Source organism: Apteryx mantelli, chromosome 20, assembly GCF_036417845.1.
Source record: "Apteryx mantelli isolate bAptMan1 chromosome 20, bAptMan1.hap1, whole genome shotgun sequence".
In the NCBI taxonomy this organism is placed as follows: domain Eukaryota; kingdom Metazoa; phylum Chordata; class Aves; order Apterygiformes; family Apterygidae; genus Apteryx; species Apteryx mantelli.
The window spans coordinates 5,847,267-5,873,110 of NC_089997.1; the positions used below are offsets into that span (position 1 = coordinate 5,847,267).

The following is a 25,844-nucleotide window of genomic DNA, read 5'->3' on the forward strand; positions in this document are numbered from 1 at the left end:
CAGTTTCCTTATTTTGGCAGGGAGAAAAAAGGAAAGAGTTTTCTGGTTTGGCAAGGGACTGGGACTCCTCAACCTTCACTCTCAGAGATCAGTGGGTTTGTGAGAAACCTCAGCAAACCCCTTCATCCCCACCTCAGCCTACAGGCAGCACCAGCATCCCCTTTATTGCCTCATCGGGGTTTATCTGACTTGCTCCTTAGGACCTGCATGCACAGCGATGCCCCTGCCCAGTGCCCTGAGCCAGGAGGTTTCTATAGGGCAGAGCTGAGTACACAGAGGATGGGAAGGGGTCTGTGAGCAGTGATTGGGAATAGTTGTTGGGACAGAGAAAGAGGTCCCCGCAGGGACAGCTGCAGGCAGCAGAGATGGGCAGGGAAGGAGATGAACAAACAGAATCATCATGGGAGGATGGATTTGGGCAAGTCATGGGCAGTCCCTCTGGTGCAGACACCCTCTTCCTCTGAGCAAGCCCCCCACGTGTCCTCTCCCACTCAGCAGAGCCTCTGCCCTGACAGCCATGGAGTCCGGGGCATGAGCCACCTCCTCTGCAGCCAGATCTCTGGCAGAGGAGAGAGGCATCTCACCTGCCACGGGCCCATTTCATGCTGCCCAGCAAAGGGGCTGACAGTGACTGCCCTGCAATGTTGCTGTCTGCAAGGCCGCATGCCCATCTGGGTAAGGTGAAGACTCTCCGGAGTGCCTGCCTGTCCCTGTCTCCTTGCCTCCCTTGGCAGCAGGATCATGGTGTTGCTCCTTATTTCCCCTCCTGTCCATGCTGCTCCTGCTCTTCTCTCGGGCTCCCTGGGGTTGGGGGGGTTCAGCTGCAGTTCTGACACTGACCCTGTGAGTTGTGCAACAGAGGGGTCTGCATGGGAGGGAGGTTGCCCCAACCCCCTTCTGACCTGTGGGGCTCCAGGAAATGCAGTCCATGGGATTGGGAAAAGAGCAGACTCTCCTTAAGGGAGACCATCCTTAGGACATTTGACCCTATGGCATTCTGCCAGGCTGCAAGCTGCCCTCCAGAAGGGCACAGCTGTCTCATAGCATCTCTGTGCTATCTGAGAGACCCATGAAGAAGCTGCAGAGATGCAAAGAGTATGGAAATGGTGGTGGGCAGCTGTATAGGGGCAGCTGAAAAGAGCCCTGTGTGTCCTTGGCTAGAAGGGAAGTGTGGAGACCTCCCTCTGGTGAGCTGAGAAAGGGAGAGAAGTTTGGAGACCTGCAGTTTGAAACTGGACTCCTCTGCTCTCAGCAGCAGCTCGTTTCTTTTTAGGGCAACATATGAGTGTGAACATCCTCCAGCTCAAAGAGGTGAGAACACAGGACAGCTGGGATCAAGGCTAATAGACAGACTAGCTGTCCTCACTCTGCACCAAGTGACAGTGAATTCTTTCATCACAGGACTCACAGCAGAAATGCCACGGATTTCTACCTTTGAGGAACACTCCCCAGGGATGACAAGGACATCTGAAAGAAAATAAACAACGTTGAAAAATCCCTAAAAGCCTGTTCCTCAACCCTCATTTATTAGAAGTGGTGGTGAAGATGCTGAAAAGCCCTTCCACATGACAGCTGGATTTCACCTGGCAGAAACTGTGAATGTCAGAGCTACTCCCTCCCATTCCCTCCTTCCCACCACTGTACAGCAGGACTGACTCCTCTGCAGCCCAAGGACAGAGGCCCCTGCTCCTCACAGAACACTCAGCCAGTGCAAAGTGGAGCACACAGATCCTCTCAGCAAAGAGAGAGGCAATATGGGGGGTTGTATGAAAACTGGAACTTTTTTTTTTTAACTTGAAAAATCTCTCCTTACTTCTCAATTTCTTTTCTTCTTTGGACAGTCCCTATGCCCTAAAGGAGCAATGTCCAACAGCAGCTTCCTCAACGAGTTCCTCCTCCTGGCATTTGCAGACACATGGGAGCTGCAGCTTCTGCACTTCATGCTGTTCCAGGGAATCTACCTGGCTGCCCTCCTGGCCAACATTCTCATCATCACAGCTGTAGCCTGTGACCACCGCCTCCACACCCCCATGTACTTCTTCCTCCTCAACCTCTCCATCCTTGACCTTGGCACCATCTCCACCACTGTCCCCAAATCCATGGCCAATTCTCTGTGGGACACAAGGGCCATTTCCTACTTGGGATGTGCTGCCCAAGTCTTTTTCTTCTTTTTCTTATTTTCAGCAGAGTGTTCTCTTCTCACAGTCATGGCCTATGACCGCTTTGTTGCCATCTGCAGACCCCTGCACTATGGGACCCTCATGGGCAGCAGAGCTTGTGTCAAAATGGCAGCAGCTTCCTGGGGCACTGCTTTTCTCAATGCTGCCCTGCACACTGGAAACACATTTTCACTACCACTCTGCCAAGGCAATCTTGTGGAGCAGTTCTTCTGTGAAATTCCCCAGATCCTCAGGCTCTCCTGCTCTGACTCCTACCTCAGGGAAGCTGGACTTATTGTGGTTAGTGTCTGTTTAGGCTTTGGGTGTTTTGTTTTCATTGTGCTGTCCTACGTGCAGATCCTCACAGTTGTGCAAGGATCCCCTCTGAGCAGGGCAGGCACAAAGCCTTTTCCATGTGCCTCCCTCACCTGACCGTGGTCTCCCTGTTTCTCAGCACTCTCATATTTACCTACCTGAAGCCCCCCTCCCTCTCCTCCCCAGTTGCGGATCTGGTGGTGGCTGTTCTGTACGCAGTGGTGCCTCCAGCAGTGAACCCCCTCATCTACAGCATGAGGAACAAGGATCTCAAGGATGCTCTGAGGAAACTGGTTCAATGGGTACAGTATCAGCACCAATAACCATCCCATGTGCATCCATTCATCATTCAAAGGGTACTTGGCATCAAGGCTCTGTGTTGTTCATTTCTTTCTTTCTTACTTTTCTCCCTTATATTCATGTTAAAAGGAAAAATTTTCCAGTTCATGCCACTTCTCAGGAATCCCTTTAGAATCTGACCGAGAGACCTTGCTGAAGCAGGAACACAGGCTTCCCCCTTTGTCAGCAGAGACAGAGGAACCTCAGTGCCTGCTATTCTGAGTGCCTTCGCATGTCCCCAGTGAAATGAAGAAAGTTTCCTTTTGGCAGTGTCTGTCTTGGCACTACCAAAGCAGGCATTTACTTGCTGCAGCCATCCTGTGGGGGCTGCAGCTTCCTGGAGACACGTCCACCCACAGCAGCAGGACTTTCACTTTTCAGGGCTGCTTGCCTCACTTCCACACTGTCCTGCTGTGCTGTAGTGTGTGTATATGGCCTGTTGCAGGGGCAGGGAGGGCATTAACTCTGGGTTTATGGCAAACAAGTTTATTGAAGATGGCCATACAGTGTAGTCAGAGCAAGCAAATCTTACTGCACATTTGTTAGTGCCTGAGTCTCGGTTTCTTACCACCCAACGGTTTCTTGTCAGAGGTTCCCTTAACTCCAGGTGAGTAACCTTGAGAGGCATCCCAACTCAAGGGGAGATTCACCACCGTGCAGCCCGCTGCCGTGCAGCAGAGCTCAATGGGCTCTAGGCTGCAGCGCTATTTATGGCCACGGAGTTTGACTCATGGTCATACAGTAGTTGGTGTGGAGATGTACCTTTTTTGCTGACCTCATGCCGTGTTGGGGAGAATATATCTTTTTGCTGATCTCATGCCTGTTTCTGGCCTCACCATTTGCAACCAGTATCGTCTAGTTCCTTCTGGTCAGCCCTGGGCACTGTCAGTTATTTGCGGTCAGCTGGGGCCTGAGATAAGGTGCGTGTGTGGGGGGGGTGGATAGTTGTGCTCCACCACACTTTGGGCCTGAGATGGGAGGGGGGTAGTTGTGCTCTGCCACGCTTTGGGCCCGAGATGTGTGTGTGGGGGGGAGGGGTAGTTGCGTTCTGCCACATCCTTGAAACACAAAGCCAAGGGGTGATCACAGACTCCCTCTGGGTGACCTGTAGCACCACAGCTCTACCCTTCAGGTGACATTCCCTTTTCCTGAAGTCACATCTGAAACCCATGAGCTGCAGTTTGTGGCTGTTTCCCCTTCTCATGCTGTTTCTCACTACCAAGAAAAGCTCCATCATCTCTGAAACCGCCTTTCAAGCAGTCACAGGTTACTACTCTACTGCCCTTCACCTCCACTTCGCAGGACAAAGAAGCTCAGGTCCCTCAACCTCTCCTCCTGGGTGCGGTTCTTCCCCCCAAGGCACAGGACTTGACACTTCTCTTGTAAAACTTCATGAGGTGTCTGTTGTCCAAATCACCCAAGTTTCTGAAGGTCCTTCTGGACTGAAGTTGCTCTGTGTCAAAACAAACAAACAAACAAACACAAAGCAGCATCAATGGGGAAAGGGTAAGCAGGTGTGGTCTGCCTGTATGGGAGGGGATAAGGATGGTGGAAGACACAAGCTTAGAAGGGGGAAAAGAAAAAAACAGAAAAGGAAATTAAAAGTGAAGCAAAGGATTGATCAAGACCGTTTGGGGATTCCTTCCATGCAGCCCTGCATCTGGACCATTCTGAGTGGAGGAGGACAAGAAAGCTGACCTACTTCCACTGTCACGGGGAACCCATGTGCTTTTCCTGATATCAACAAGCTAAGACCCATAGGGGGAAGAATCACAGACTCCATCAGGGTGGAAGGGACCTCACTCAGGAGGTTCCTAGCCCAATCTCCTTGCTCACAGCAGGATCAGCTCTGTGGTCAGCCATGTGCTCGGGGCTTGATCCAGTCAGGTCTTGGAAACCTCCAAGGGAGGAGACTGCACAGACTCTCTGGGAAAACAGTTCCAAAGCTTGACCATCTTCTAAGTGGAAAAGCTTCTCCTTATCTCCTGCATGAACCTCTCTTCTTTCAACTTATGCCCATTGTTGCTTGCCCTCCCACCACGCACCATGGTGAAGAGCCTGGCTCCATCTTCTTGGTGACCTCCTTGTAGCTATTGGAAGGCTGCTATGAGGTCCATCCAAAGACATTTCTTCTCCAGGTTGAACAAGCCCCGTATCTTCATAGTGCTCCAGCTCCCCAACTATCTTGAAGGCCCTCTGCCAAACCCGCTCCCAGATACCAACCTCTTTCTTCTTCTGGGGACCCAAACTGGATGTAGTATTCTATGCATGGTCTCATGAATGCTGACTAGAGGAGCATCATCATTTACTTCCACCTCCTGACTCTGCTCCTGGTCATACAGCCCACAGTGCTTTTTGGCCTTCTTTGCTGCCAGGGAATGATTCTGGCTCATATTTTGCCTCCTGTCCACCAGGACCCTCAGGTCCTTTTCCACAGAGCCGCTCCCCAGGAACTCAGGCCTCAGCTTGTAATACCGAGGGATGTTGGTCTATCTCAGGTGCAAGACCTGGTGCTTCTGCTCGCTGAATTTAGAGAGGTCTCTGAAGCTTATTCCTCCTGCCTATCTAGGTCCCTCCGAATGGCAGCCCTCAAGCATATGCCTGGTCTTCCCCTTCCAGTCTGGGGCAATCTACAAGCATGGTGAGTGTTGCCTCCTCCGTGTCACTAATAAAGATGATAAACAGGACTGGTTCCTGGAGAGATCAGTGGTGCTCCACTGTTCTGTGGCCTCCAGGAAGAGTACTACCTATTCGCCACTGCCCTCTGAGCCTCATCATCCAAGCAGCTTTTTACCCATCCAGTTGTCTATCCCTCTAGACAGTAAGTTTCTAACTTGCATAGAAGAATATTGTGGGACACAGCGTCAAACACCTTGCTAAAGTCCAGATTAAAGTCATTTACTCTTCTCCAGCCACAGATACAGTTATTTAATCATAGAAGTCAATTATGTTGGTGAGGCACAGTTTACCCTGGGTAAATCCATGCTGACTGTTCCCTATCACCTTCTTCTCCCTCATGTGCCCAGAAATGTGATCCAAGAGGATTCACTTCATGACACACTCCTCACCAAAGAGAGGCTGAAACTGCCTGCAGTTTCCCAGGTAGCCCTGTTGGCCTTTTTTGAAGATGGATGTAACATTTGCCTTTTTCTAGTTATTGGGACCTCGCCCAATCTCCACAACTTTTCCAAGATGATAGCAAGTGAGAGCAGCCAGCTCTCACAGCATCCTCATATGCAGCCTATCCAACCCCACTGACTTGCATAGTTTGAGTTCTCGCTAATGTCATCCACTTCTGGTTGTTTTTCTCCTCAGGAGTCCTGACTCCAGGCACAACAGCCAGGGAGACCTTGTTGGTGAAAACAGAAGCTGACAAGGCATTGATTTCTTCAGACCTATCTGCATCTGCTGTTACTACATTCCCTGCCCCATTCAGCAGTGAGACCACCTTCTCCTTTTTCTTCTTACTGAAGCAGTAGCAGCTCATCCTTGTGCCCTTGACATCCCCTGCAAGTGTCAATGCTAGGGGAGCTTTGTCTTCCCTAAAAACATGCCTGCCTTATTAGACAATATTTCTAAATTCCTCCTTTGCAGCCTCTCCCTCCTGCCCCTTCCTGTATACTGCCTTATTGCCCTGGAGCTCAGGTGTGAGTTCCCTGTTTAGCCAGGCTGGTCCCCTGACACATCTACTGGTTTTCCTGAGTATCATGATGGACCATTCTTGTGCTTGGTGAATGCTGTCCTTAAAGACCTGCCATCTTTCCTGAAGCTCCTGTGCCCTTCGGAGCTGCCTCCCATGAGCTCCCCCACCAGACCCCTGAAGAGTGTGATCCTCTGAAGACCAGGGTCTGTACTCTGCTGCTGTCCTTCCTCAATCCCTTCAGGATCTGGGACTACACTATTGGTCACTGTAGGCAAGGCAGACACTGACTTTCCCGTCCCTGATCAGTTCCTCCTTGTTTGCAATTTCCACATGCAGGAAAGCATCACCCTTCTTGGCCCATCTGGCAGATGTGCTAAGAAGTTGTCCCTGACACCTTCCAAAAACCTCCTGGACTCCTTGCATCATGCTGTTTGTCCTTCCAGTGAATGTCCGGGAGATTAAGCTCTCCCCATAAGAACCAGGGCCTGTGACCCACAGACTTCTTCAGGTTGCTTAAAGGAGATTGCATCCACCTCCTCACCCACATCAGACGGTCTGTAGCTCCTATCACAATGTCACCTTTACTCTCATGCTCACCAACAAGCTCTCACACAGCTCCTTGTCCATCCCAGGGAAGAGCTCCATACCTCCGAGCTGCCCCTTCACACAAAGGGCGTCCCCCCTCCTCGTCTTCCCTCACAGTCTCTCCTGAAGACCTTGTACCCAACCAGCATAGCCCTCCAGTCCTGTGAGTGACCCCACCACATCTCAGTTATTCCAACAATGTTTCAGTCCTGTGACAACTTGTGCATCTCCATCTGCTATTGTCTGTGCCCCAGGCTGCATTCACTTGCACATATTTGGGCTGCAGAGCCTCAGCTGTGGCACAGAGCGTAGATTGCTCATGGTGAGCCATGTTACCAACAGCCAAGGACACCGTATGTGCAGTGGCCCACTTCAGTGCAGGGACATGCCAGCATAGATAGCAGGTGGCAAGGTAATGGTGAAAGGAGGTTCCCACTAAGGGAGCAAACCCTGTGGTACCTGAGGCCAGAGGAAAGCAGAGCTGGGCTGTGCAGAAATGGCAGGAGAGGACTTTGCTGCCTGAGCTGACTTTGTAGCACCACAGGGCCTGTGACAGAGGTGAAATGATCTCCAGGAAGGACAAGGTGCCAGTGAAGAAGTTCCTGGGCCTGGACAGCCTGTGATGCAGCCATCCTGTGGAGATCATTAGCACAGTCAATGTTCATATCATCTGGGATGAGAAGAGGTTCAGGAGTAGGAGAGCTTGAAGTGTTTGAGAGCGCAGAAACTACAGCGGAGGCCTTGGTGTGATGTGCCTCCCATTTATGCAGCTGCTTGGATGTAGATGTGATGGACTTTGCCTAAAGGCAGTGGTGGCATTCAGTTATTTGGGCACAGGTAGGAAACCAGAGAGGCCCTGGGGCATTTGCCCAGCAACCACTCCAAAAGGACATGGCTTTCCTGTAGGTCCCAAGCTGCACCTGCTAGAGACATGTGGTTGTGCTGGACATGCCAAGCATCTGACATGGCCCTGCCTATGGCCGATTTTTAGGTCATTAAATCAAGGGTCTGCACTGAATTACATGAACTGTTTGCAATGTAGAGATGTGCATGAGTCTCAGCTTCCTAGTGAGTGGAGCTCTAGGAGCAGTGGTAGGCATCCAGTGTCATTTCAGATGGCCAAGAAAATTCCCCAGCTGGCCCCAACCTCATGCTCTAGAAGGAGGCAGGTCTCCTAGTTGCTCCATCAGAGCAAGCAGACCCTGGCACATGCCTTGCACCACCTCTGTCTCTTCAAATGTCACCAGGTGTTGTGTGTGAGCAGCTGACTCCCACCCCCCCATCTGCACTGGTTACAGTGGGAGCTTAGACAAGGCACTCTCATGCAGACATCTCTGTTGTGCTCACTTCAGCTTTGGCAAGGGCAATCCCACCTCCTGTGTGTTTGTGGAATTCAGGGGAGGGATCAGAATCCCACTCCAGTCCAGGGGTTTCTAACCTGGCATGAGATGTCCAGATTGACTCATCTGAATTAACACCTGAACCATAGGTAAATGAACTCTCTTCTTGTCCCTGTCTAGGTGTCCTGCCTTGTTAAGAGGTGGGAACAGGATCTTCCAGAGTGGGACGTTTCCGTCTCTCATAGATAATCATCTTCTGACGAGACAAATTGCAATGCTGGGACCAGTCTCTCTTCACTGTTTAGAGAGAAATCATAGATGATTATTTTAGTCCACCTCAGTGAACATTTCCCAAGAGGAGGGAGTACAAAGGAGAAATGAAGTCACACCTTCAGCTAGGCCACTGTTCCCGAGTGGGGCCAGTCTACTGGGACAGAGGGAGCTCATGGCAACCGGTCAACACTGCTGAGAGACAGCTCTGTGCAAGAGCATCTTCTCTGCAAAGAGCAGCAGGGCTCCAGGCACTGCCTGCTCTTGCTGACATGAGATGAGACAAGACAGAGAGAAGTGAAAGGCAGTGTGGAGTGGGAGGAGAGAGGAGAGCTCACGGAGGGACAAATCTTCACAGCCCCTGACGCAGTAAGTCTCTGGCTGTAGAGCAATACTGCTGGAGTTCCTGGAGGGGTCTTCTAAACCCATTGCATCCCATGACTGCTCGGTTCTTTAGGATCGCTCCTGTCTTCTTGAGCGCAGAGGAGGAGGAGGTACTTCTAAAGCAGGGATTCCCAGCCACACCATCACAGGGACAGGGCATCCTGCTACCTTCTTGCCAGGATGCTGCAGGGGTGTGAAGGCAGGGAGTGCACCCAGGTCTGCCCAGGGCTGTAGTTCAGAGCAATGTCCCTGCACCCCAGGGTGCTGTGTGCCTGGGACAGTGACTCTGCTGCCTGTGCAGCAGAGCACAGCACTCAGTCTGCCCCGGGAACTCCCCACAGTGCTGCAGGGACGATCGACCCGAGCAGAGCATGTTCATTCTCCTGCTGAGAGGGTTCTGCATGGGTCAGGGCTGCTCACAGCTCTAGCTCATGCACAGGACATTTCAGAGGGAACTTTTCAAGAGGAAGGTGAAGGCAGGGATTACCTGAAAGAGAAGCCAATTTCCTGAGGTGGTGCTTTAATTGTCCTGCCACCTGGCAAGGGTAAAATGGAGATGGAGCTGTCAGCTTTGAACAAAGGACTGAAACTCCTTAACAGTTTCAATGAGCAGTCAATGGGTCTGCTAGGAACTTCTGAAAGTCCCTGCACCCATCCCTTAGTCTGTAGACAGCACCAGCTTCCCCTTTGCTGGCCTCAGCAGCGTTTATCTGCCCTGCTCCTTAGCACCTCCAAAAAATGGGAATGCTCCTGGACAGTGCCCTGCCCCTGGGAGGTTTCTTTAGGGCAGAAGTGAGCACACTGGGGAAGGTGTGGGCATTGCAGGGACTGACCATGACCTGCCCAAATCCATCCTCCCATGACGTTTCTAGAAGCAGTTGCCTCTCATTCACTGCCCAGCTCTGGTGCCTGGAGCTGTCCCTGCTGGGAGCTGTTTCTCTGTCCCAACGTCTTTTTCCTGGTTGGTGCTTACAGACCCCATCCCACGCTCTGTGCACTTGGTTCTGCCCTACAGAAAGCTCCCACAGGCAGGGCACTGTCCAGGGGCATCTCTGTGTTTGCAGGTCCTAAGGAGCAGGTCAGACAAACCCTCATGAGGCCAGAGAAGTTGCTGCTGATGCTGTCTGTAGGCTGAAGTGGGGATGAAGGGACTTGCTGTGGTTTCTTTCAGACTTTTTGATCTCTCAAAATGATGGGAGTGCTCAGCTGCAGTTAAGACACCGACCCTGTGTGTCCTGCGTGGTGTGGTCTTCAAGGCAGTGAGAAGCACCAATCCCTTTCAAACCTGTGAGGCTCCTGGCAATGCATTTCATCAGGTTGGGTAATCAGCTGACTCTCCTTTAAGGACAGTCCATCTTTGGACCCTTGACTGTTTCTCTGGGGTGATCTGCCGACTTGGAAGCTGCCCTCCAGCAGAACACAGCTTCCCTGTAGCATTTCTGTGATATGTCAGAGTCTGGTCATGTGAGTGGTCAGATACCCTGGCACACTCCACTCTCTCCATCTCTGGGCTGAGAGAAAAGAATTTGGAAATCTCCACTGTGAAACTGAACTCCTCCACTCTCAGCTCAGTCCACTTTCTTTCTTAGAGGAATTTGTGAGTGTGATTGTCCTTTAGCTGAGGGAGGTGCAAGTGCAGCACAGCGAGGGGAAAAACTTATTGACAGACCAGATCCTGTGACTCCGTACAAAGTCGCAGCGAGATCTTTATTTCCCCTTGGCATGCACAAGTGCTCATGCTGAGAGCAATTGAAATGCCAAAGATTTCTACCCTGTCAGAGAACGCTCCCACGGTAAGATGGAGGCACCTAAAAACTAAATAAATGTATCAATTGACTCCTCCACTGAAGATCATTTTCTGTAGAAAATGGATTTAAAAATTGTTGAACAGCCCTTTCACATAAGGAGTGGACGTAATCTGCTGCAGGATGTGCGCATCAGAGCTAGTCACTTCCCATTCCCACTGCAGTGCCTGGAGGAAGGGTGTGGACGGTAAATTGACATGAGGACAGAGTCTATCTCATTGGAACAGAGATGTCTAGAAAGTATGAGGTCACCCCCTGCCTTCACTTGACTGCTTCTCTCCCTTGCTAGAGTGGGCAATGGTGTGACTGGTTCAGCTACAGACACCTCTGTTCAAGGGGGCAAGGCTGGGGGAGATGAAGCCCTCACAAGGGTCTTCTCTTTCCGAGACAGCTGGCATGAGTGCTGTATTCACCTCTCATTATGACAAATAGAGAATAGTCCCACTGGTTCATTGCACCAAGTTCCCTCTGCCGAGGTCACGGCACCAATCCCCAGGTATTCCATGGAGTACCTGGCACTGTTTGACACCTCCATTTACACCTCTGGCAGAGCAGAACGGGCTCTTCTGGAGACCACGGGCAGGGGTCCCTGCTCAGCGTGGCAAACACAGCCAGCACAAACAGAGCTCAAACAAGGCTTCTGAAAGAAGGTGAAGGACAGAGGAAATGTGGGGGTACTATGAGAAATGGAATGGGTTTGGCTCAGAGAAGCCTGCTCTAACGTGGCACTGTCTTTTCCTCCTCAGACAGACCCACATGCCCAGGGGGAGCAAATGTTCAACAACAGTTCTCTCACTGAGTTCCTCCTCCTGGCATTTGCAGATATGCGGGAGCTGCAGCTCTTGCACTTCTCACTGTTTCTGAGCATCTACCTGGCTGCCCTCCTGGCCAACGGCCTCATCATGACAGCCATAGCTTGTGACCACCGCCTCCACACCCCCATGTACTTCTTCCTCCTCAACCTCTCCATCCTCGACCTTGGCTCCATCTCCACCACTGTCCCCAAATCCATGGCCGATTCCCTGTGGAACACCAGAGCCATTTCCTACTCAGGATGTGCTGCCCAGGTCTTTCTGTTTCTCTTCTTGTTTTCAGCAGAGTATTATCTTCTCACAGTCATGGCCTATGACCGCTACATTGCCATCTGCAAACCCCTGCACTATGGGACACTCATGGGGAGCAGAGCTTGTGCCAAAATGGCAGCAGCTGCCTGGGCCAGTGGTTTTCTCAATGCTGGCCTGCACACTGGAAACACATTTTCAATACCACTCTGCCAAGGCAATGTTCTCGAGCAGTTTTTCTGTGAAGGCGCCCAGATCCTCAAGGTCTCCTGCTCAGACGCCTACCTCAGGGAAGCTGGGGTTCTTGTGGTTAGTATTTGTTTAGCTTTGGGGTGTTTTGCTTTCATTGTGCTGTCCTATGTGCAGATCTTCACAGCTGTGCTGAGGATGCCCTCTGAGCAGGGCAGGCACAAAGCCTTTTCCATGTGCCTCCCTCACCTGACTGTGGTCACCTTGCTTATAAGCACCTCATTTTTTGCCTACCTGAAGCCCCCCTCCATCTCCTCCCCAGCTCTCGATCTGGTGGTGGCTGTCCTGTACATGGTAGTGCCTCCAGCAGTGAATCCCCTCATCTACAGCATGAGGAACAAGGAGCTCGAGGAGGCACTGAGGAAACTGATTCAGTTGCTAATATTTTAGCAGCAAGAAGCTGCCCATCTCTAGTCACAAGCAATATCCAATCGATCTCAGGCAACTCACGTGCTTTGGGTGTTCTATCTGTGACACTCATGTTTGTACACAACTGCTGGAAATTATCTCCAGAGGCACAAAGTCCATCTGTCTGACCCAGAGGCCTTCTGTTCATCTGTCTACCACTGCATCAGAGCTGGCCTCCCAAGTAGCATCTCTGTAATAAAAGGGGATTTCCTCAGGACAATGCCTGAAGGCTGGGCTCTTCTTCCAATGCTGGTGCCAAGAATGTGCTCAGGGAGTTGCACCCCAAAAGGCCTTTTGCTGCACATGAGTTCTCCATGGGCTAAGGGGGACGCGCTCATAGGGTGATGTGTTAGGAAATAAGGGCAGGATTCTGCCCTCACTTGTGGGTGCCGAGTACCCCTGGAGAGGGTGAGTGGTATCTGCCGGGGACTGTCTCACATATTACGGGGCTGGTGACAGATGCCCATCTTTCTGGAAGGGAATATGGAGTCACCGGTGGAGCACAGGGCATCCCCAGGGTCAGCGTGTGCCTGGGATGGGCAGTGAGTGGAGACTCACAAAAGCAAGTGCAGGCACCCAAAGCAAAGGGCTAAACCAAAGAAGGCACTGAGTGAGGGCTCTGCAAGCTCAGCAGAGCCAGCAGGGACTCAGCAGGCCCAGGGAAGGGACACTCCAGAGCGGTTCTTGTCATCCACCTACAAACCACGGTCTGGGTGCAACGACACATCTGAACCCGTCCTGAGCCATTTGAAATACCGCCTTTGCTTTGAGCATCTTCCACAGCCACAGACCCTGGGGAGGGGGGTGTCAGGTGCAATGCTGCTGGGCCAGCTGGCTCTGCCATGGCCAGTGCAGAGTCACCCCATGGCCCCACAGCCTGCTCGTGCTGCAGAGAAGCACTGACAGCCCAGGGCCCTGCGGGGAGCCGGGGAGGGGTGACGGAACAACCGGCCAGGCCAGCACAGGCACATTCACCTGGGGAAAAGCTCTCTGAGAAGCAGGGAACCCCCAGAAGGGCTGCTCACCCTGCCCTGAAACCCTCCACACTCCCTGTCCCCCCATGCCCTGTCCCAGCCCTGTTGCTGGCCAGCTGCCCTGGGCTGGGGCAGCTCCAGCCCCCCAGGAGGGGGAAAGGGCATGGGAGGAGCAGTCCAGGGAGCTGGGGGGAGGTCAGCGTCCCACTCTCTGGCTGGGAATGAGCCCTAGCTTGGGCAGAGGTGGGGATCGTTACATGGATCATTAACAGGATGAGCACAGGATGTAACATCAATCACAATACAGTGGTAGCTTTTGGTGTTCAACCTTTAGAGATATCACACCCATGGTGTTCAGTAAGGCTGGTTTCCACTTTTACTAAACAAATCCATTAACTGTTATAATAGATCATCATTCCTTCTCTTTCTTCTAAGCATTTTCCGATTTCAGACAGATGCTTGGTGTTCTGTTTGAGAAAACTGTCTAGTTGATGGAAGGTTACTCCAAGTGTTCCTGATGCTTTAAACAGTGCAAAAATAGGACATCATTTCTTCAGTCATATGAGAAATTAACTAGTAGGTCTGCTCCATGATTTGGGCAAAAACATATGACACATTACAATGGCAACTGCTGCCTTACTGTTATGGACAATATCAGGCTCACCGGCCACCATAACAGGGTCTGACCCTAGGTTCCCACTGAGACAGAAGTTTGAAGTCAGATTGGAGCGAAATAAAATTTAATGACACACATGCAATAATTACAGTTCAAGCTGGGTGGCTCCCAAGGCACCCCCCAAAGAGGGACCCCATTTGAACAAATCCCTGGGTAATTATACCCTTCCAGTCTAGTATCCACTCCACAGTTCTGAACCAATCATAATATTAGAGTTCGGGATCCTCCGGCTCCCGATTGGTCCTTTCTGTAGTTTCCAGGTGTGTTCTTTACTTCTTATCACACTTCTGCATAGGTGTCGATGGCCCTTTTACACCCTTTCTTGTCCCTCTGGAATCAGTCTTGTGGTTCCTTTGTTTCTTTCTTCTGTGCTCATCAATGCTAAACTGCTTATTTCTCTCTACAGCCCCCCCACCCCCTTATTTCTCCAACTTGAACTGGCTCTGGGGCCTTCTTTTACTTAATATCTACGTGAATGTTCACAGCTTGCGGCCTAAAGCTTCAGCAAATTTAGCTATTAATGCTAAGCAAGTTATGCTAGCAGATTAATTCTAAACAGCTTCAGTCCAATATTCTCTAACAGTCCTCCCTTTGTTTTTATTAAGCATCCCTGCTAATATGCTAAGCAGGGTTCCCCAAGTCTTTCGAGGCGTACTAACATTCTCCATAATTTTAGTAGAATTACAAACACTCAAATCACAAAACACACATATTTGAGTGATTACTTGTGTCTACAGTACTGTTATCTACGAATATAAGATCACAGAGGGTTCTCATACAAACACATCCTTTTCCACTATATACAAGTACAGTTTCAGGGGTTTCATCCAGATGTATTTCAAAATGACATTTAGTTCAGTGCCAAGACAAATGTCTTCAGCTTTGATAGTGTTACTCTCACAAATAAATATATATTTTTTAGGATTTTCAAACCTTTTTTGCATACCTAGAACATACTGGCTTAGCCGTTCATCTCTGTCCAACAGGCTGCTCTTAGCCGGGATATAAGTTCCTGGTATAGCCAACTGATGCCCAAATAAGACTTCTGCTGGGCATAATCCTACCGGTTGTCTAGGGGTTGTTCTAATTTCCCACAGCACTAAGTTTAAGGCATTAGGCCATTTGAGACCTGCCTGTGTACATACCCATGCTAACTTGTTTTTAATAGTTCTCTTCTCTATGAGTTCCTAGCATTTGATATAATCTCCCTAAAACTCCTGCTGAAAAGTGAGAACCCCTATCTGAATCTACAGTTTTCTGGTACTCCACACCTAGAGACAATTTCTTTTAACAAGGCTTTAATCACTGCAGTCTTATCTGCTTTGCAGGTAGGAAAGGCTTCCACCCATCCACTTAGTTGATCAACTGTCACAAGGAGATGTTTAAATCCTTCTGCTGCTGGCATGTCAGCATAGTCAATTTGTAGACACTGGAATGGAAAATAAGCCCGTGGGCAGCCTCCTCTGTTAATCTTTCGATGAGTATTGTTAAATTTTTGGCAAGTTGGGCAGGTTGTTGTTATGCGTTTTGCAACCACATGCACTCCGGGAGCTGCCCAGGTTTGTAGAATACATGAGGCGACAGTCAATGCTCCTCCATGTCCATGATCATGGTACCTCCTAACCTTAGAAAGTAAATACCTTAAGGGAAGGATGGGCTTACCCCTGATGGTCCAAATTCCTTTTTTCATCTTGAATCACTTCCCACTTTTTCCATTTCTCTTTCTCCTTCTGTGGTGTATCTTTATACACTTCTGCTGGATTCAATACATCTGGCCATTCTCATACTGGATCTGCAGTGGCTGCAAGTGGAGAGGCTGTCTAGCAACGGCTTTAGCTGCCTTGTCCACCAAGTCCTTTCTTTTAGCTACATCACAGGCTTCTTCTGTATGAGCAGGACAGTAAATAACAGCAATTTCTTTAGGGAGTTTCATCACCTTTAATAATTCCTGCACTTCTTCTCCATTAGCGAGTGCTTTCCCTGCAGATGTGAGGAATACCCTTTCTTCCCACAGCATTCCCGTTGCTTGACATACTCCAAATGCATATTTTGAGTCAGTATATACATTTACTCGCAGGTTCTTACCTATCTTTGCTGCTTGGGTTAATGCTATTAATTCTGCCCCTTGAGCACTTGAGACAGAGATAAGGAATTAGCCTCAAGTACCTCAAAGAGGTTGGTGACAGCATAGCCTGAATGGCGTTTTCTGTCCAAATAATAGGATGATCCATCTGTAAACAGAATTAAGTCTGGGTTTCCTAAAGGTTCATCTTGGAGATCCTCCTGGGGCTTGCTCGAGTTGACAACCACCTGTTCACAGGAATGATGAGGCTCTCCATCTTCAGGAAGGAGCAATAGCGTTGCTGGATTTAAGATGTTGCATCTCTTTAAGGACACATTATCTGCAAGTAATATTATTAGTTCATAGCGATGAGCTCTCTGTGGGGACAGTGCTTGAGCAGCATATTGTTTCATTAACAGCTCTACTTCATGTGGCACATACACAGTCATTGGGTGACCCAGAACTACAGGTCATGTTTTTTCAATAAGGGCTGCTGTAGCTGCTATCGCTCTGATGCATCCTGGAGTGCCTTTGGTTACCGCATCTAGCTGGGTGGAGTAATAGGCCACTGACCTATGGTGAGGACCTAGTTTTTGGGTGAGTACTCCACTTGCTACTCCCTGTCATTCATGAACGAATAATTCACATGGCTTACTATAATCTGGTAGTCCTAGAGCTGGGGCTGAGACCAATGCCCTTTTTACAGATATGAAAGCTTTCTCTTTTTCTGGACTCCAGATCAAAGGCTCTGTCTCCTCCTTTTTTGTTGCCTGGACCAAAGGTTTGGTAAGCTCTCCCAACCCAGGAATCCATGGCTGACAAAATCCTACAGCTCCTAAAAATCCCCTAAATTGCTTTTTTGTTATAGGATGGGGTATATTGACAATTGTCTTTACTCGTTCCGGATCAATTAACCTGTGTCTTTCCTTCAAGATAAACCCCAAATATTTTACCTCTTGTTGACACAGCTGGAGCTTGGACAGAGATGCTCAATGCCCTTTCTCAGCAAGAGCATTACATAGAGAAATAGTGTCTTTCAAACATGTCTCGTAATCTTTACTTGCTAATAACAAATCATCCACATATTGTATTAACACAGATTGTCCTGGAAGTTTGATATCTGCAAGATCATTTTTCAGTATACGCAAAAAAATAGTCAGAGACCCAGTAAATCCCTGTGGTAGCCTAGTCCAGGTCAATTGTTGTCCCTTCCAAGTGAAGGCAAAAAGATCTTGGCTGTCCTCAGCTACCGGTATACTAAAAAATGTTGCCGTTAAATCAATCACAGTAAAATAAGTTGCCCAATGGGGCATCTGTAATAATATAGTTGATGGGTCAGGAACTACTGGATGTGGAGTATGGTTAAACATGTTGGTTTATAACTCTTATAACTCTTAAGTCTTGTACAAACTGATACTCTGGATCCCCATCAGAATCCTGCCTATTCTTTTTCACTGGCAGAATCAGGGTGTTGTATGGGGATCCACAGACTCTAAGGATATCCAATTTTAAATAGTGATCAATTTGCTTTTGGATACTCTGCTCTGCTTCCTTTGGGATAGGGTATTGTTTAGCCGCAGGAGGTAATCCTCCCCTTGTTTTGATCGAGACTGGACTAGCTGAGTTCAATAGTCCAACATCAGTTCCTGAAGAGTTCCATAGCTTTCCAGGAACTGATTCTAATCCTGTTAGAATTTGCAGATTAGTTGACTCTGGTTCTGGTGTCTCAGCCAGAACACACGAGCCCATTAGTATTAATTTCATCCCTTCCGGCTGTAAGCAGATCTGAGTATCCAGGGCTTGTAAGAGATCTCTCCCTAAAAGGCAAAAGGGTGAATCCATAGAAATTATGAAACGTCCCCACACTCCTTTTCTTCCAATAGTGAGCAATAAGGGCTTAGTTAACGTTCATTCACCTTTCCCCATTACTCCCTGTACTGTTATTTTAACTGATGACTTACATCCTTTAGGCTCAAAATTCAGAAGGGAAAGGGTAGCTCCAGTATCCACTAAGAAGGGAATTTCTTGACCTGCTATATTTGCCATTACCTGCCCCCTGAAATCCAAATCTATATCCCATGAATTTACCCCAGTTCCCACAGTATTTTCTGGGTCTCCCATCTCCTGTCATTGTGGACTGGCTGGGAATTGCCTGGCGTCATTCCCAGTACTCGACTGAATCATGCTGTCCCCTCTAATCCTAGGCATGCAGGGCTTCACTGGACATTCCCGCTTCCAGTGCCTTTGTTCCCTGCAATAATAGTAATAATCATTAACTTCTAAGCGTACAACATGTTCGCTTTGATTCCGTCTATCTCCTCTGGCCCTTTCTCGCCCCCTTCCTCTGGTTTCTTTAAACTCGTCTCTTAACACAGCCACTAACACACTCACTTCCTCTTTCTTTTGTTGCTTCTTTTCTTTCACCTTCTCTTCATCTCGACCATTATATACAAATGTGGCTAAGCGTACTATTTCTTCCATAGACTTCCCTGGCCAGTCAGGAACATGTTTAGAAAAATACTTCTTAATGTCAGAGGCCGTTTGATCTGCAAATGTAGAAACCATTAGAGGCCTGTTAGCCTCGACTTCTGGGTCTGTCCCCCCTCCAAGCATTCTGATTTGTTTAAATAGTCTGGAAAGGAAAGCTGAGGGGTGTTCCTCAGGTTGTTGCTGACACTCCCTTATTTTAGACCAATTCGCAGTCTTTTGTCCTGCCAAAAGTATAGTATAGCTTCTTCTAAGTCTTGCCTGGCTAATTGCAACTGCCTGTAATCTGCCTCTGCATTATAATTCCACCCGGAGTCCACAGCCAGCCAGGCTGTTTGAGCAGCCACAACACCCCCCTCTCCTGCCCAACGACGGTTTACATCCAGAATTGAGTGTTTTTCATCTGGAGTGAACAAGGCTTCAAGGAGCATTTGCACATCCCCCCACGTAGGATCATACGCCCGTACTATTCCTCTTACAATTTGTAACACTTTCTCGGGATCTTCCCTAAGCCTGGGAGTTGTTGACTCCATGCAATCCAATCTTGGGGCCCCCAGGGTCAGTAAATTCGCGTTGTAGCTACCCGAGGTGCCCCGTCTGGACCTGGCAGGGGCAATCCTGGCACAGGAACAACATGCAAAGGGGCCTGAAAGGCAGAGGGGGAAGGCAAGGGGGGTATAGAGAAGTTGAAACAGAGGATAGCGCAGAGGGTGGAGTGGTTTCCACAAGCGTTTTAGCAGCTGCACTACTTTCAATACTCTGAGAAAACTTTTCTTTGCCCAACTGTCCCATACATACCAATAATCCATTTGTCCGGGGAAACCTATCCTGCAAGTGGTGACGCAGGAAAGTTAACTCCTGATGATCAAAGGATCCCTGCAGCGGCCATCGTTCTGCTGGGTTACCATCCTTTGTCAGGAACAGCCAATCCTCCTGACATAGTTGGATCAACGCCCCCCACATTTTTTTTTTTCCTCTTACGTTCTTGGTACCATCAATCTTACGCCAGTTTTGCAGAATTTCGGCTAAGGGTGTCCCCTTTTCTATGCCAAACTTATTTCCCATATTGAGTTCCTGAAAAGTGCATCTTATGCTGATCAGGCAGCACACTTCCTTATAATATACCTTTTTTTTTTTTCTTCCTCCTCAGCAACACCAGAATTTAAATTTTCATTACCCCCTGCAGCCGGCATGTTTACACTCTCTCTCTTTCTCTCTCTCTGGGAACCGCACTCACACCACCCGAGTCTTTGACTGCTAGGACTGCCGTCCCTTCGCAGTGGGCGGCTCTGTCAGCCGACGGGTGCCCCTTTCGGTTCCCAGGTCACACACACACACACCAGTCACAGTACCAGTATCTACACTCACACTAGTCACAGTAACTCTAAGTTAGTCTTGCGGTGCGCCTTATGCTGATCAGGCTGCGCACTCCCCCCTTCCAGCCGAAGTGAGATGGGACTCGAACCCTCTCAAATCCTGGGAGTGGGACTCGAACACACCCCAAACCCGGGAGTGGGACTCGAACACACCCCAAAACCTGGTACGCCTTACGGTGATCAGCCCGTGTACCCCTTACCTGGTACGCCTTATGGTGATCAGCCTGCGTACCCCTTACAGTGCACTTTGTTACCAAACCAGAATTTAGAATTTAGGCAGAAATTTAAGACTCGCCCTCTCGGTGCCTCCCATTGCCAAAGATCCCAGGCGAACTCACCCGATGGCGCCAGATGAACATTGGAGATGAGAGGCCCCAACGGTGGTCGCCTAGGGTCCCATCTGGGTCGCCAAACTGTTATGGAAAATCAGGCTTGCCGGCCTCCATAACAGGGTCCGACCCTAGGTTCCTGCTGAGGCAGAAGTTCAAAGTCAGATTGGAGAGAAATAAAATTTAATCATACAGGTGCGGAAATTACAGCTGGAGCTGGGTGCCTCCCAAGAGGGACCCCAAACAAAGAAATCCCTGGGCAATTATACCCTTACAATCTAAATTCCCCACCCCTTAAGCGATAGTTTGGACCAATAGTAATAGTTAGGTCTGGGTTCTTCCCCTTCTTCACTGGGCCCCTTCATTGTCTCTAGGCAGGCTGCTTCTTATCTTCAAGGTTGGCTACTCCTGCTGTTCCTGTAACTTCTTTATCCCTCCAGCTTGAACCGGCTCTGGGGCCCTCTTTTACTTATCTAAGCAAAAGTTCACAGCCTGAGGCCTAAGGCTTCAGCAAATTTACATACTAATGCTAAGCAAGTTATGCTAAGCAATTAATTCTAGACAGCTTCAGTCCGATATTCTTTAACAACCAGCACTGGCGTATCAGGCACTGACCCACAAGTGACATCACAACCACAAATGGCAGCCATGGGCCTATCACTGGCCTATCAGGCACTGAGACACAAGTGACCTCACAACCACAAAAAGCAGCCATGGGCCTATCACTGGCCTATCAGGCACTGAGACACAAGTGACCTCACAACCACAAAAAGCAGCCATGGGCCTATCACTGGCCTATCAGCCAATGAGCAACAAGTGACCTCACAACAATGAAAACCAGCCATGGGCCTAGCACTGGCCTATCAGGCACTGAGACACAAGTGACCTCACAACCACAAACAGCAGCCATGGGCCTAGCACTGGCCTATCAGGCACTGAGCCACAAGTGACCTCACAAGCACAAAAGCAGTAATGTGCTTGATGCTGTCTAATCAGATACTGAAGCAAAAGACACCTCACAAGTACAAAAAGGAGCAATGTGGCTGCTCGTCACCTAGCAGATACTTAGGCCAAATGACTCCACAAACACAAAGAGCAGGAATATGCAGCGAGCTGGACTGTCAGGTGCTCAGGCTGAAGTGACCTCACAGGCAGCCATGAAGCCATATAGCTGCTCCTGGTCTGTTAGGCACTGAGGCACAATTGCCCTAAACCAGCACAAACAGTAGCAATGTCCACGCTGATCGGCAGTCACATACTGATGAACAACTGACCACAAAAGCACAAACAGCAGCAATGGGCCTGCTCCTGGTTTATGAGGTGTTGAGACACAAGGCACCTCACCATCATCACCTAAGCTATGGCCATGCTGTTGGCCTACCAGCTGCAGAGGCACAACTCACCTCACAAGTGCAAATGGCATTGATGTGCCTGCTGCTGACCTATCTGGGACCAAGTCGCAAGGGATCGGAGAAGTGCAAACCTTCACAGAGGACAAGCTCACCTGGGACACTCTCACGTCCCTCGATTACGCTGTTATCACTCCATACAGCACAGTCTTCTGCAAATGGCTTTCATCTCCTGGCAAGACTCTCTCCACATCATGGGACAGCTCCACTCTATCATCCGGGCAACAAATCACAAAAGGAACAATTGGTCTTGCTTTTCCTTTAGTACCATCAAGTCCAACCTGGGAGCCTTTGCACTGCAGCACCTACACAATGACAGCAGCATGCCACTTCCATTTCTAGTGCATTTCTAGGGACAGAGATCAGCTGACGGAGCAGCTCCACTGCAAAGGGTTTCCCACACTGTCACATCAACTCACTACTGCACCAGGCATCAACCTGACGCCAGACCTCTGCTCTGCCACTTAGTCTACAAACACACCGTCTCTGCCCCACACAGCTGGCTCTTCTCCTCAATACAAGCAAGTGCCAGCAAGAAGAGATGCATGCAGGACACTCGCCACTTGCACACTCCACAGCCACTGCTCTGCTCACTGCCTTCCTTTGGCTCCATAACCCAGACACACAGCCAAGCTCTTGCGGTAACACCACAAGGTGGCCAAGGCACTCTAGGCTCACAAGGCATGTACAAATGAGCAGCACAAGATCAGGCACAGAGCTGCCTCCTTGCACGATGCTGCTCTTTTCAGAGGGAAGGATCCTTCTTTCTTTGGGCACAGCAGGCTGCTGCTTTCCACCCCCATCCCCTCACGAACATCCAGCTAGGGATGGGGGGATGGGGATTTTCTGTAGTAATACAAAAGATACAGATAGAACGCAGAAACATTTGAGAGTCCTGAAGGCCTCCCGAGCCCAAAGTAACCTCGCTTCCTTTCCTTTAGTTCCTTGGACAAGGAGCCCTGGGGAAGGGAGAAAGGGTGCAGAGGCTTTAATGTGAGGCCCAAGCAGTGAGACAGTCCCACACTGGATGGCTGCTGAAATGACAGCTCTCCTGGCTGCGCAGGCTCTGCACCAGCAGTCCAGGTGCCACAGCTGGCTTCACAGAGCACTGAGGGCTGGGTGCCACGGACAACCTGGCCCTGGGCACATCTTCACCCCTCCCAGAGCCAGCAGCCCAAGAACTCTGAGACTTCCTCAGGTCAAGCTATGGACACTTTGGGGCCTCACACAAAGGCACTCAAGACAAGCTGGCATTTATTATAAGGGTCTTGGACTCGTCCTATATGGCATCACAAACTTCGAGGAAAAGGAGGGGAGCACAAGAGCATTTGCCATGTGGGCTGGCAGTAACAGCATTTGTGGGAGGAGGAATTTGCAGCACAGCAGAGATATCAGGAGGTGAACCCACATCCCAAGTCACCCACGGAAGCCAGGCACATTTATGGAAGCCTTTGCATCCATGCATGAGTGGAGCAACCTAGAAAGAAAGAAAGAAAGAATCGGACTGTTACTGTCAGTTCTGCTGGCCTTACATAGTCACAACAGTCAGGGGCAAATGTCTCCCCTCTATGCTGAGCTGTATTGGTGAGAGCACAGCCAGCAGGACCACCGAGATGTTCTACCCCTCTTTTTGGCACAGGTGACACCATGTCTGTATTCCGGCTCCTGTTTGGGCTCTCCAGTTCTGCAAAGGCACTAACACACTGCAGGGAGTCCAGCACAGGGACACCAAGATGGTCAGGAGCTGAAATGTGGGGCATATAAGGAGAGGCTGCAAGAGCTGGGTTTGTTCAGCCTAGACAGGAAAAGGCCAAGGGGGATCTTCATACTGTGCACAGCTACCTTATGGAGGGCACAGAGAAGATGGAGCCAGATTTTCTTGGAGGTGCACACTAAGAGCAAGAGAGGAAACAGGGACATATTGGACAATGGGAAATTCTTCTGAGATGTTAAGAAGAAACCTTTTTCTCCGTGAGGGTGGCCGAGCTGTGGCACAGGGATCGAGAGAGGTTCTCAGATCTCCATCCTTGGAGATAATCAAAACTCCACTGGAAAAGGCCCCAAGATACATCCTCTACTGGCACCTGCCTTGACCAGGGTGTTGGAGCCCTACCTCCAGATGTCTCCCCCATTGCAGTCTCAAGGAATCTGCTATTCTGAGACTCTTGCCAAAGGGACCAGTGGCTTTGGAGATGCCACCTCCACCACTGACCAAGGACAGGTGTCTCAGAGCCACCCATCGCCCTCAGAGGCCTGACTTCTTGTGAGGGGGCACCTCCCCTCTCTGCAAGGGTCTGCGTAGGAACAAAGTCGAGAAATGGCAATGACTGCTTTGATTATCTCTCTGAGGGATCGGAATGGATTAGTGTCTGAGATGGGAAGATGCAATGAGGGTCCAGCTTCAACAGAAAGCCTTTAAGGAAGGAGAAGATAACTTTCTCCAGGGCAGTCAGTAAAAGCCCAAAGACTCACGGAAGCATCAAGACCTTCCCAAACTGCAAGCCTGAACCTCAGCTGACAGAAACCACCACACTGCAAGCATCCCTGCCTCGCACCACGATGCTCCAAGGAGGGAACATGGTCACCAACAGTCCTCACCCAGGTCTCCCAGAAGGACTCTTTGATGGCAGGCTGGGCTCTGGGAGCAGAGCACTGCTCTCTCCACCCACCTACTCCCAGGCTGAGCAGCAAAACACTGGCGCCAACATCTGGCTCCACCATAGGGCATCTTGCACTGTAAACATGCTGCTACCCCCGCACCTCACAGAGGGTTGGCAGCCAACATGCGCCTCTGCATCAGCGACACACAGGGCACAGCACCACACACGGCAGCACACAGGGCACCCGCAAGTGCCCCAAAACACACAAAGCCCAACTCTCCAGCCCTTCTATTCCCTTCTAGGCCTCCAAAGCCTTGCAACAGGCAATGCCTCTAAACAGCCACTCACAGCCCGAGGCCTGCTCACTTCCCACCTCAAGGACGCGGAAAGCAAGTGCTCTCACAGGGGCTGATCGGGCCAGCTCTTGCCTCTCGCTTGGGCCTCAACTTCTCTGAACAAGAAATCTCTTTGAAAATGTGGACCATACCTTTTTTTTTGGGGGGGGAGGGGGTGACATTCCTTCTGTCTCCTCCAACAGCCTTTGCACCCATTCTACAATGACTGCATACGTGAATGGAAAAATCAGAGACCTCAAACGGGTTACATCTCCAAATGTGTCATAAAAGCAGGTGGACACCTCAAAGACAGAGACAGCATTCGGACCTTGCAGGAAAATCTCACAAGCTCCCTGCTGTTTTGACAGGGGCAATTTCTAAAGCACACACATGCTGGGAGTAAGAGATTACTAACACCACTGCTCACACCAGCACTAGATTCATTTAGCAGCCACAAAAGTCTAGGTGGACTCCCTAGATGACTGGGAGGAGGCTGCAAGCTTCTACTTAGCAACAAGTGGAAAGGCATACTCCATGTCCATGTTCACCACAGAACATCATCCACATTTGAAATGTAGTGGTACTAATTCATGATGACAAAGTGGAATAAAATGTGTGTCAGATGGTGTGGAACATCGACTTCTGCTTGATTAAGTAATTGCATTTCTGTATCGCTGTAGAGCTCTGCAGTCGTCAATCCCTCCTCTGAGCACACGCAACAAACCCAAAAGTGACCTCACCACCAACAGCCAAGACATCTGTCTTCTCCTCACCTCTCAGCTGCTCACATAGAGGTGACCTCACAAGTGCATAAAGCCGCCAGGTGCCTGCTGCTGGCCTACAGGCTTCAGAGGCAGAACTTTCCTCCAAAGAACTTCCCCAGCCATCAACTACTGCTGGCCTAGCAGCTACTCTGACAAAAGAGACCTCACAAGCAACGCCCATGCCTAACTGCCTGCTGCTGGCCTAGCAGGCACTCAGAAAGACATCACCTCACACTCACCTTCACAGCCACGTCTCTGTCACTGGCCTAGAAGC

The 25,844-nt window shown here is 49.8% G+C and overlaps 1 protein-coding gene across 1 annotated transcript in view; it reads left to right on the plus strand.

Annotated features, from left to right (window-relative positions):
• Nucleotides 1–1,862: 1,862 nt before the first annotated feature.
• The window catches only part of LOC136993729 (scavenger receptor cysteine-rich type 1 protein M130-like), a 195,774-nt gene continuing 171,792 nt past the window's right edge, over nt 1,863–25,844 (plus strand). The window contains exon 1 of the mRNA XM_067308673.1: nt 1,863–2,000. Coding sequence (XP_067164774.1) covers nt 1,863–2,000 — 138 coding nt within the window. The remainder of the gene's footprint in view (nt 2,001–25,844) is intronic.